This window comes from Acartia tonsa, chromosome 3 (assembly GCF_053477335.1).
Source record: "Acartia tonsa isolate MP-2025a chromosome 3, ASM5347733v1, whole genome shotgun sequence".
Classification (NCBI taxonomy): Eukaryota; Metazoa; Arthropoda; class Copepoda; order Calanoida; family Acartiidae; genus Acartia; species Acartia tonsa.
The window spans coordinates 50,174,684-50,188,170 of NC_137262.1; the positions used below are offsets into that span (position 1 = coordinate 50,174,684).

The 13,487-nt window shown below is 33.6% G+C and overlaps 1 protein-coding gene across 1 annotated transcript in view; it reads left to right on the forward strand.

Annotated features, from left to right (window-relative positions):
- The first annotated feature begins 308 nt into the window (after positions 1–308).
- Positions 309–13,487, forward strand: part of LOC145314504 (uncharacterized) — a 52,433-nt gene continuing 39,254 nt past the window's right edge. The window contains exons 1-4 of the mRNA XM_080154431.1: positions 309–440; positions 5,990–6,065; positions 7,702–7,778; positions 8,875–8,935. Coding sequence (XP_080010557.1) covers positions 6,024–6,065; positions 7,702–7,778; positions 8,875–8,935 — 180 coding nt within the window. The 5' untranslated portion in view covers positions 309–440; positions 5,990–6,023. The remainder of the gene's footprint in view (positions 441–5,989; positions 6,066–7,701; positions 7,779–8,874; positions 8,936–13,487) is intronic.

Below are 13,487 nucleotides of genomic sequence, written 5' to 3' on the forward strand. Positions count from 1 at the left end.
ACTGCCGATTTTTTTTTTAATAATGAGAATTCAGTAATGTATTCCTCTATGATTTTTGTGCCTCGCTATTTATTGATAATGTCATTCTTGTTTTCATATAGGTCAGAGGGTCAGTGCAATTATATTTGTTTTGAGACCATGGACAAAAATCTGTAATATTGTGTTAACATTCAACCTCTCTGAGTGTCCCATGCCTCTTTGTAATCCGAAGGGATTGAAATGGGGAGGTATCCCCCCCCCCTACACACACACACAACCAAGGGCGCAGGCCTAAGGGTTGATGCATAGAGGATGGCCCATGGGGGGGGGGAGTGGGTTGAAGGGGAGGCTGAGTATTATGGTTGAGAAGCACATAGCCATAGTAGTAAACCATCCACAAGACCAGTGTTAGGTCATTGTTACAGTAACAGGAGTACAGGAGCTGTTCCTTCTTTTTTGAGGTAATTTTACCAAGTTTTTTGTGGATTTTTATTTTTTTTTATTTTTTTTTATTATTAATAGTCATCTACAATTAGAAAAATAATGTAAACTTATATTGAAGTGTTAAAAACGTATATTTTTTTAACAAAGAATAAATTAACATATATCATATATGATTGATTTCATCATTTTTGGTAGAAAACTTTTTTTGTGAGATTCTAGAGGCGTAGCTACTATACAAATAATATGTGTCAGTTTGTTGGTCATTTAGTAATGTTTTCATTGATTTGTCATGAGGGATAAGATTAGGTCATCCCATTAGTGGCGTTAAATGCACTTAAACAGAGATATGACAACAGTCAATAATTAAATCTTTTCTAAGGATTTCATGTCTGAAATTCTGCCTGTCATTTTAATCTTCTTGAGTAGAAAAGAGAGGTGTAGATTAATCCTTTCCCTCCTTATGTTGGTGAAAAGCTTTGCTGCCTAAGAACAAGAGATTTCTTGTGTTCCTAACAGAAAATTGGCAAAGAATACGCTTTGTTTGGAAGGGTAATTGTTCTTTTATAGTTTTTATCAACATTTATATTTAAAGGGACCATTTTATCCATAACAAGTGTAGCAATAACAAGTCAATACATATTAGATAAAATTAAGAACTGGGTTAATTAAATACTTAAGGGTAAAAAATAGTTTTAGTTGAGAAGCTACTCTATAATCTACACGTCTATCCATCAGTCTGTTTGTAATGATATGGGATAGATTTTTTAAGCTGCTATTTAAGGCAGCTGAAATACTTTTTTCCCTAAAGGTTTCGTGGTTTTATGACTTGTTTTCTGTTTTAAGTCAAATGAAATTCTTTTCAATAAGTCGCTTTGTCTGTTTGTCCATCTAACATTTTTTTGCTTTGCTACTTATTTTGTCATCCTTGTTAAATTATGTGCTTAATGGGAATGTGTACATGTATTTGTGCGTGTGTGTGTGTGTGTGTATGTGTGTATGTATGTGTGTGTGTGTCTCTTGAGGTAAGTATACACCATAGTTATATAGTAGCTGCGCTACTTTAAGCTTTTTTAAAATGAATTTAGAAATTAGAATTAAATAATGTTTCCCCAAATTTCTTATGCAAAAACTACTTGCGATTAAGTTCTCATTTATATAGTGCGCAATAAGCCAAAAATTATTCTTTTTTTTTTTCACCATGAAAATATAGATTTTTAATATGATAATGAGAGGTTTGCTTTGGGTAAACATTACACTCATATTGCGTGGAATTTTTAAAAGCAAAGGTTTTCTATAATTGGGATATTATTTACTCCGTCATTCTATTGGACTGCCAAAAGGCTAACGTCAGAAATACAGTTTCTATGCAGTCTAGACTCTCAAATATTTACGAAATCCTGACAGTTTTTACTTTTGCTGTACAGTTATATGCCCCTAATGTTCGTTCTCTCTAATATTTTCTCTATTATTACTGCATTACTGTTTATTGTTATTCAGTAATAAGTTATAGCCAACAAGCGAAATAAATCTAAAATAATATTTGGGGGGGGGGGGCAGATTAAAAAGTCATCAATTCTACTTTTGTTGCCCCCCCCCCCCCCAACGACAGCAGAAAATCACTTATAGGGTTCGTGATTTACTTTCTTATTCATTTCGTTGTTGGTATAAGCTGATTTTTACTGTGCTAATTATGGACAATATTGTCCTTGAAAAGAAAAATGTATGTGGTAAATTATATGTATTTTTACCTTTCGTACTTAAAAACTTTTTGGAAAATAGAAATACTAATATATTAGCTTTATTAATAAAGTTATGGTTTATTGATAATTTTTTTCCGCCTTCCAATAAATCGTTTTCTTTACCTTTTGATGCTGTTGTAACAGGATGTCTATCTGTTTGTCTGTCTGTCTGTTTGTCTATCTGTCAGTATTTTTAAATATTATGTAGGTATAGTAGCTTAAATATGTATTATTCCTACTACATTAAAAAAGCAAATATTCATAATAAGCAATCTATCTGTCTATGTTTACCCTTATAAGTAGGTGTGTGTGTGTGTGTGATTGTAGGTGTGTTTGTGGGTATAGGTGTGTGTGTGTGTGTGGGTAGGTTTGTGTATTTAAGGTAAACTACGAAGGGAATAACCAATGGATACATGGAATCCTCAATAGTATACAAATGTAACTTTTTATTTTTATGAGCTATTAAAAAAGGTATGTAATAGTTAAGAAAAATTTAGTTAGCCTTCTATATAAGCCTGAGAGGACTAGCCTTTTGGGTTCAGCTAATGGAAGGAATTCTGCGTGGCTCTTCTGTAAAAAATTAGTGTCGTTGTTATACTTACTTAGCAATGTAGCCATCATATCATTTAAATAGTCTTATATTAATATGGTGTCAGTCTGGACCACATTTATTTAGTGTGATATTGCCGACATAAATAATACCATGTCGATAAAATGTCAGCCGTGACCACTTTTATCTATATGTCGACATATAACATTAAAATTGCATTCACAGAATGTTTTTTTATGTATGCATTACATTACATTGAATAGCATGTCTTGCAATTTCATCTTGTTAAAATAAGATTCGATTAAAACATTCATATTCTGTAAGAGTGTAAATTCCATGTGGAAACACAGTTTTTATAATGAGCCCAGCTACTCTATAAGTTGTGTGTGGTTAATTGACGGTATATTTGATGCCAAGAAAGGGGCAGGGACGTCATTTATGTGACGTCATGAAAATGCGTCTGTTATCCATCTCTTTTCAGGGCAAAATTGAAAAAAATTGAAAAAAAAATTTCTAAGAGGATAACGCCGAATATCTTATTTAAAAGAGCATTTGCTGAAAAACTGTAGAGTAAGGTTGTGTTTCAATTTTTAGGTCTATTGCTGTAAAAATTGCTTACGTACTTGGTTTCTCTGATTATTAGAATACAGATATCTGAGTCACGAAGAATCTGTGCTTAATAAAAACACACATTTTTTCTTCTTTTTTTCAAATTTCCTTATGTGTATTTTGAGAAAGAAATTTTCTGAAACGTAATTAATTTGAAATGTATCACTGTCATACAATTCTCAAATTTAGAAACTTCGTTTATCATAATTTGATATCTTTCAAAATTTGAGGGAAGTATAATTTAATCATCAATTTAGCTATCCCTGTATTCATATTCTAATCCCAATGAAAAAGATCAGCAAATTACGAATCTGAAAAGATTTAAATATTGGAAAAATAATAAATCTAATACAACTTTTATTCTATTTTAATAATTGATTGTGGTTTAAAGTAAGTACGATGACGTCTTATTTACGAATACCTTGTCATGGTGTTACGGAAATACCTACGGACAAAACAAGTTGTCGTTCAGCAGTCAAATATATAAGGAAAGGAAGATTTGATTTTCAACTCTTATTTGTCCAATAAAATTTTAGGAAAATGTATTAGCTAGTCTACATCGTACAGCATCCAAGAGAACCTTTTTCAGCCCTAAGCGTTCCTGAAGCATGGAAGACAAACATTGTGATTTAAGAAGTAGCTACTCTACGAAAAGTTCTTAAAGTTTTACACATTTTGTAGAGTTTATTGCTACATAAAATACATACGAACATATTATATAACATTTAAGAATATAAGCATAAGTAAAAAGATCAAAAAATGAACAAACATATCTTTCATTTTGTTGACCTATGAAAATTATGTATGAACATTATCCGATTTTTTAAAGTAATAGGCTTTTTTCTGTCTGTAGCGAGGGATCTCGCTAACTAACGAACAGATATGGTTCTTCTTTACAGTAAAGCTTCTTAAAGGTCCTAAGGTGGTTTTAGGATATTTTTTTGCCCATCCATATCCCTTTGATTATAGAGCCATACGAACATATTACATAAAATTTAAGAATATAAGGATAGGTAAAATAGCTGAAAATCTCTAGATTCATATCCCCAAATTTTTCTATTTGCATTTATATTTAAAGAAAAATTAGCTTGTTGTATGTTATCATGGTTACAATCTACCAATCCTTTTATCCACACTATTTTATCTCGTAAATATGTATGTAGCCGCGCCTAAGGAAAGTTTTAATCTAAACTTTAATCTAACTCTACTTAATTTATATGCACTTGGAATAAAACAAAGCATTTGATGTGCAGCTTTTAAAACTTTTTGAAACTGTTTCTTTGATGCTTGTTTAAGTTTAAAATGCTTATTAAGACAAGGACGCCAACATCAAATAAATATATACAATAGAAGCTTAAATTATCAAACTCTCATATAAAAGTAAAATAATTTGTCTGTCTGTACCAAAGGATCTCGCTAACAGTTTAGCTTCTCATAGGTCCTGGGTTGATAACTTTTCTAAGGGAGGGTACCATTAGCCTCCCAAGAAATACCAAAAATATGACATACTGGACTTTCCCATGTACAAGACTGCCTAAACTTATTCTTTTTAAAACTATAATTGAAAGTGTAGGGTCGAAGTCACCTTCCCTCCTCCCACCTGTAAGAGGCGTAGTCAATTTTACAATGTATAACGAGACATGATAATTTACAAATATCAAATAGTTAATTGTATTTATATCAAATTAGTTACTGTATGCTATTTTATTAAAATTATTGTTCAATTGCTGCGATGCTTCAAAGCTGTAAATTAAATCATTCTCTAATTATAGAAAAGTTTCACCTTGAAAAAGTTACATAAGTGCTTTTGGGTACATGGCACTTTTACAACTACTACAAATATAGTCACCGTGTTTTTTTGGCAAAATAGTTTTACCTGTGAATTTGACAGTCTGATTAAATTATAAATGACAATTCAACTGTGTTCATATCAGTGGTAAATATAAAGTTGTTCTTATGAGTTAAGTATATGTCCAGTTATACACCTAATAATAAAATTGACAAAAATACATAAGTTTTTGTCAAAAACACAGGCGCTTTACTTTTGTTAGTTGTATAAATGTCAGCACCCCATGCTTTTATGGAAATATAATAACGTTTGCATACCTACATAGCATTCTTTTGCATTAAAAATTAAACAAACTTTTTTGACAATGTATACACAACATTTTTATATAACTAAACTCTGCATCTGAACTTTTTAAATAAGATCTTTTTATATTTATGACTCATTATAAACGTCTGTAATTTATAGAGTGACAGACGAACGCACAGACATTTCAGAGCTCATAAAAATCAATGTTAACCTTAATTGGGTAATTTAGTTTGAATCAGACATGTCTAACACACAATTATCGAGATTCTATTTTTCTCCAATCGAAAGACTATTTATACCTAAGGTTGTGAAGCATCTCTAAAAATAAAATCTTATTTACGTAGCTACATATATAGGGTCCTGTTTTTTTTGGAGTTTTTTTATTTGTTTTTTTTTCTAGATATTTGTATTAAATCCTTAAAAAGAAAAACCATTAAATATTAGTAACAAATTTACTTTGCTATATAAAGAATATCGTCTATTTATTGTTAGCTTCACTAACCTAAGACTTTTAGTCAATTGCCAATTTACTGACATTTTTCATAATTATATTCAAATTTGTTTTGTTTTCAGACGTAGAAAGGACCCCTGAAAAGCCCGTGCCAAGATGATGATGTTAAAGATGATGAACCCTATGGGTTCCATGCCTGTAAGTTTTATATAGAGTAGCTCTGCTCTTATATAATTAGCTTGTGCGTTCGTTTGACCGTACGTGGTTTCTCCGCCCCCAAATTTTGATTGGATTAGGCCCTTACCTCCAAGTGACCGTCTGACCGGTGATAGAGTAGGTAAATAGAATAGGTTCAATTTCAAATCAATTTTGAATTAACCAAAGAAGGCAATACTTTTTAAAGAGTATCCATGCGTATTTTGATTTGCAATTTATGCAGAGTTCTGCTTTTAAAACATTATGATTGAATTAATATATATTTATTATGCATCTTAAAACAAACTATCTGCCAAAAGGTATTGATTTTTAGATCAATAAAAAAAAACATTTTAAACATTCTAAAAACTGTTATAAAAACCCTATACAAAGAATTGGATCAATACTTTTATTTTAATTGAAGATTAAAGAACCTTCTCATATTATTGTTTTAGCTCCCACTATGAGCTTTAATATTGCTATGAAATGTTTACATTTTTTTTCTTTTAAGGATATCATTAAATAGATCATTAAACTTTAAGCAACCTATAATCATTTGAATTAGGAGATTTAGACATACCAGAGAAATAGACTAGCTGTTCTTCTAAACATTAATGGATATTATGGTTGGTCCACTGGGTATATAAGCTATTTTACCACGAATTGTCTTCTTACAGAGTCTATTGAAGTCTTTTGTTTGGATTTTACAATTGAACTTCTTGCGGATCAAGTCAAATATACGAAGAAAGTTGTTTTAAATACATCTTATAAAGTAATTTTCTAAGCTTAAACATTAGTTTTATTAAAAATAACTAGGCTAGCGGTTGCGCTAAAAGTAAATTATATTAAATTTATAATAATGCTATGTACTTTGAGTAAATGCATTCAAAAGCATAAAAATAATATGGAATCGCCTTGATTTCCTTGTTCATTGCAAGGTCTTTACAAATTTATATTCACTGTCTAAGAAGTGTACGACTTTACTGAGACTTGATCCACCTTTTTTCTGTGTAAACATTTTTATAATTCTTTCTTGTGTTGTTAACCTGAAGAGGTATTTTTCTATTCTATTGTGTTAAAACTATTTTAATGAGAGAATAAAAATTGTTTAATGTTCACACTAAGCTTGAGTTTGACACAGTCTTATATGGGTTTCTTTAGTTGAGTCAAAGTCCTGGCAAAACATAGATTAATTAAGTAAATAAGTGGTTCCATATTGGGAATAGTACATTAAAAAGTCACCATCCTTTTATAAACAATTCTAATAAGAAAAATAGTAGAAATTTTTTATCATATCAAAAGAATAATTTTGATAATTAGTGATTTTTAGGTAAAAAAATAACTGTTTTTTGACAATCTAAAAGTAACTTATGTAAATAACCTATCCTGTAAGTGGTTCAAGGTATATGTAATATGTATATGTATATTTACACAAGTACTGTACTTATACTTTAAGAGCCAATTTACAACTTTATAGTACACTATTTACATATGCTAATTTTTTTCCTTTGAATATATATTTCAATCTAAAATCCGTAAAATTTCATATGATAGAAAAAAGGTATGAAAATAAAGAAGGAATATAAAAGATTCAACTTTAAATAAACTTCATGTTCACTCCAAATTAAATTTACTTTAGTCTGTTCCAAAAGTTGGTGGAGATGACGATAAAGATGGTATGTCAGCAGATGATAAGAAAGAACAAGAAAGATTAAGGTAAAATTTGTTTTAGTACCTGCTACGCCCCTAGAGACTTATAGAGGCACTTGTGGTACTGGGGGTCGGGGGCGGGATCGACACTTCACATTCAATTTATGTAATTTTAAAAGAAAAATTTTGTGGAAAGAGGGATTCTTTCAGATCAACTTCTCTTGGAAGGCTGAAGGTATCCTTCCTTAAAATAATTATAAACTTTCTCCGGACCTATATTAAGGAAGAATCAAATCGGTTTATCGATTTTTGCTACGCACAAAGAGAGGCTGATACAACGCATAATGAGGTGGTTTCATGAAAGTATTCAAAAATTAAAATATTTATAAAAAAAAAACTACACGGTAAAAAGTAATGTTTTCACATACATAATAGAATGACATAAAGATTCTCTTTTAGTGTTTAAGGATTAGCATAAAATGCAAAAGTTAATTTTCTACCATCTATTAATATTTAAAAATCATAAATTAACTTGGATGTTTAAATTGCATGATTATACAGCAGTTAAATCATCAAGTTTATTACTATTTCAAGGATAATAGTTTCCAGGAAAGCATTTATAGTGTGTATAAAATTATTAGAGCTTACTTTTGCACATTTATATATGTAAGTTATTTGAATTGTATTATTTTGATCAGGGGGTCAAGTTGGTGCTGTCACTCAAATATAATTATGTACTAATTCAATGTTTTAGCCCATGCAGGGGTTCTAAACCTGCGTAACCCTATCTCTACTGGATTTTTTCCCGGTAGTTCTTTTGGTTGACATAAACTAAGCAATAAAAATTAATTTTAAAGTTTTTTTGTGGTAAATTATCGCTACTTTTCTAATCATATTTGAAAATCAGGGGGGAGGGGATATAAGGCTGGGTATTACACTAGTTTTATAATAATGTTTTTCATTCGTTGGCCATACAAACTTGGGGACAATATTTGAATTTTGATTGGTTGGTTTATTAAGTTGAGTGTTCAAACGTTTCAACCACCGATTGAAATCTACAGAATTTGAGAATATCATGTGTAACATCATTGGTGATGTACATCAATTTACTGGCCATGGTCTTATCCCTTTAGATACCTGTTTGAAAATGCACTAATTTCAGACAAGAGGCAATCAAACACGCAGAGAAAGAGAGACAAGCAAAGTACAAAAAGGAGCGAGAGGTAATTATACTTTTTTGTTTAATCCCCGACAGGAATCCTATACCTTGGATAGCCTAACCACTGCGTGTTTTCAACCGAACTTAAGCTTATTATATAAAAATCCTGAAGAACCCTACTTAAGACAACCGTACCTATCGAAACGTTATTTGTTATTATAAGTAAGATTTATACTTATTGATATTAAACATAATGATTCCTTTACAGGTACAGATTAGAAAGCGTAGTAGTTCTGAATGCATCGCCAATATATCCATTTCAAACATGGCGATTTACTTCACTTGTTGTCATCCTTGTTTCGGCATTATTTGTAAAACTTAGTGTTATATGTATTCTTGTAAATCTTTTACCTTGGCCGTTTTAAGAGGATTTCAAAAATATACCAACATAGATAATTTGAAATCATATTAAAAAGTTTTATTATATGATAGTACTTAGTTTGCAATCCGCGGGTTGGAAACCCTAAAGAGCGGATCGGCTGCAGCTGTGGTTTAATCAAAGCGGTTGACAAATCTGCTGTTTATAGCTGCAGATAGACACGATTTTGGAGTGTCTGTAGATTGTCCAAAATCGCAGCCGTTAGGCTACAGCTTCTTAATAGCAACAATGGATGTAGAATATCCGTGGATATTATGACAGAAGAAAAATTGTTGTCAATTTAGGTTGCTAACATTGACAACATTTATTGGTCACCATTTCGTTCATCCAGTAGGAGGGGAAGGTGATTTGGTAAAGGGGGTCAATGGGTGTAATCGTTATTTTATCCAGCTACAAGTTAACCTTTATTAGAGAGCAAGATAATCTGGTGTAAGATCCAAGTAATAATAAATCCATTTAAGTAACTTGCTCGCGGCTTTTTATTTAAAATTTTGTTGGCGGCTGCGGCTGCTGAACTCTGATATAAACCAACATTCTGTATAAACAACTTTGCTAATTAAAGTTTGAAATTTCATCTCAAGTTCCTGAAGATTGATTATTTTCAATCATCCTAAATTTTATCAATGGAACGCTTGGTATCTTGATTTCTCCTCTCTTTATTACAATCTTAAGTACAAGCGGCTTCGCCCCTAGAGGCCTCCTGGATGAGTCAACCCATCCCCACTTTCAATTTCAGTTTTGAAATTAAAAAATGTTTTAGGAGCGATTTGTACCCTCCCCAAAAATAGTTATACCCCTTCCCAGAACCTATGAAAAAAATTCATTGTAAAGGGGACAGACAAATACAGACAAATTTAAAGACATCCTGTTACTTTTTATAGAAACTTTGCCCCTAGCCTCTGAGGGCTTTACCCCAAGAGGTGATCAAAAAAAATTAAGGTGAAATTCGTAAAAAAAAGAACAAAGGAAATCTTCTACAAAAAAAAAATGGGGGAATTTTTTTGTTTTTTTGGGGGGATGGGGATGTCCCACCCCCCAAGAAAATAGCCTAAAAGCACCACAGGAGCAGTAGGTTTATTCCCTGAAGAGTAGAAACTGATCGGTTAAATGGTTACCGAGATCTTAAGCTTCAGACGGACGGACGGACGGACAGACAGACAGACAGACAGACAGACAGACAGACAGACAGACGGACAGACATCAAACTACTTTGTATTATAGATATAAATATAGCTTTTAGAAACCTCCAACTCTTTCAATTCTTGTTAGTGCTGAGTAAAGTCCTAAGGGTAAACACAGACATAAAGACAGACATACTTAAGGTAATGTGCCGGTTTTTAAAATAAGAGGGGGAGTTTTGCTACTTTTGCTACCGACAATTTTATGTACATAGCTCAAGTACCTATATCAAGTTGATAAATTTTGTACTAATTTAAAAATTGTTTCCTACTTTGAAAATAGATTTAATAGCTTTACTAATCATTCAATAAAAAGAATTTTTACTTTCATCAAAATAAATTTTTTTTGGTCATTATGCTAATTTGTATAAACCTTATTGTACTCTTATGTTATTCATTTTCGTAAAAATTGGCATTATTATATTAGAAAGCTATTTAGTGTTCATGATTACTTCATTGTTATTTCTAAGGTTTGGTTGAATTACAGGGATTCGGGTATAGAGACAAAAAATCTTAAATGAATGTTTTTCTTGGTATAATACTTCAACATTTGAAAAGCTTTTGCATTTCATTAGAGGATTTAAATCAGGAATAAAGTATAACCAACAAGCGAAATAAATCTAAAATAATATTTGAGGGGGAAGATGGAGAGGTCTTCAATTCTACTATGTGTTGCCCCCCAACGACAGCTGAAAACACATATAGGTTTCGTGATTTTTTTTTCCAGATTGATTTCGTTGTTGGTATAAGCTGGATCAAAATTAAATTGTTTTTATTCTATCCTTACCTCCCTGAATAAAATACCAAAAATAACAATAACAAACACTTTTTACATTGCTTGCACAAAATTTTGAGATTGAACATTGGGTTAAAAACCAAGGGTATAGTCCTTTCCATGACATCGCTCCATATGGGGCGATGATTTTCTATAGCTCCTTCAAGGAGCTATAGCATAGCCTCTTATCATATGGAGCGATGTGAAAGCCCCTTTTAAGGAGCGTTCATATCGCCCCTTATGATAAGAGGCTATGCTATAGCTCCTTCATGGCCTCTTAATAGCTCCTTTGAAGGGGCGTTAATATCGCCTCTTATGATAAGAGGCTATACTATAGCCCCATGATGGCTCCTTCATAGCCTCTCCATCGCCCCTCCGTAGTCCCTTACCTTAATTTATATAACATCCCACTTGATGGCCCCTACATCGCTCCTCCATCGCCCCTTCTCCAAATTTATATTACATTGTACTTTGATGGCCCCTACATCGCTCCTACATCGCCCCTTCATCGCTCCTACATCGCTCCTTCATCGCTCCTTCTCCAAATTTATATTAAATTGTACTGTGATGGCCCCTACATCGCTCCTACATCGCTCCTTCATCGCTCCTACATCGCCCCTCCATCGCTCCTCCATCGCTCCTTCATCGCTCCTTCTCCAAATTTATATTAAATTGTACTGTGATGGCCCCTACATCGCTCCTACATCGCTCCTTCATCGCTCCTACATCGCCCCTTCATCGCTCCTTCTCCAAATTTATATTACATTGTACTTTGATGGCCCCTACATCGCCCCTCCATCGCTCCTACATCGCCCCTCCATCGCTCCTTCATCGCTCCATCTCCAAATTTATATTACATTGTACTTTGATGGCCCCTACATCGCCCCTCCATCGCTCCTACATCGCTCCTTCTCCAAATTTATATTAAATTGTACTGTGATGGCCCCTACATCGCTCCTTCATCGCTCCTTCATCGCTCCTACATCGCCCCTTCATCGCTCCTTCTCCAAATTTATATTACATTGTACTTTGATGGCCCCTACATCGCCCCTCCATCGCTCCTACATCGCCCCTCCATCGCTCCTACATCGCTCCTTCATCGCTCCTTCTCCAAATTTATATTAAATTGTACTGTGATGGCCCCTACATCGCTCCTACATCGCTCCTTCATCGCTCCTACATCGCCCCTTCATCGCTCCTTCTCCAAATTTATATTACATTGCAACTTGATGGCCCCTACATCGCTCCTCCATCGCTCCTTCATCGCTCCTACATCGCCCCTTCATCGCTACTTCTCCAAATTTATATTACATTGCAACTTGATGGCCCCTACATCGCTCCTCCATCGCCCCTTAATAGCCCCTTACCTTAATTTATATAACAAAGCTCCTATATGGCCTCTCTATCGCCCCTTAATAGCCACTTACCTTAATTTATATAACATAGCCCTACATAGCCTCTCCATCGCCCCTTAATAGCCCCTTACCTTAATTTATATAGCATAGCCCCTACATAGCCTCTCCATCGCCCCTTAATAGCCCCTTACCCTAATCTATATAACATAGCCCCTACATAGCCCCTTCATCGCTCCTTCTCCAAATTTATATTACATTGTACTTTGATGGCCCCTACATCGCCCCTACATCGCTCCTCCATCGCTCCTTCATCGCTCCTACATCGCCCCTTAATAGCCCCTTACCTAAATTTATATAACAAAGCTCCTATATAGCCTCTCCATCGCCCCTTAATAGCCCCTTACCTTAATTTATATAACATAGCCCCTACATAGCCTCTCAATCGCCCCTTAATAGCCCCTTACCTTAATTTATATAACATAGCCCTACATAGCCTCTCCATCGCCCCTTAATAGCCCCTTACCTTAATTTATATAGCATAGCCCCTACATAGCCTCTCCATCGCCCCTTAATAGCCCCTTACCCTAATCTATATAACATAGCCCCTACATAGCCCCTTCATCGCTCCTTCTCCAAATTTATATTACATTGTACTTTGATGGCCCCTACATCGCCCCTACATCGCTCCTCCATCGCTCCTTCATCGCTCCTACATCGCCCCTTAATAGCCCCTTACCTTAATTTATATAAAAAAGCCCCTACATAGCCTCTCCATCGCCCCTTAATAGCTCCTTACCTTAATTTATATAACATAGCCCCTACATAGCCTCTCCATCGCCCCTTAATAGCCCCTTACCTTAATTTATATA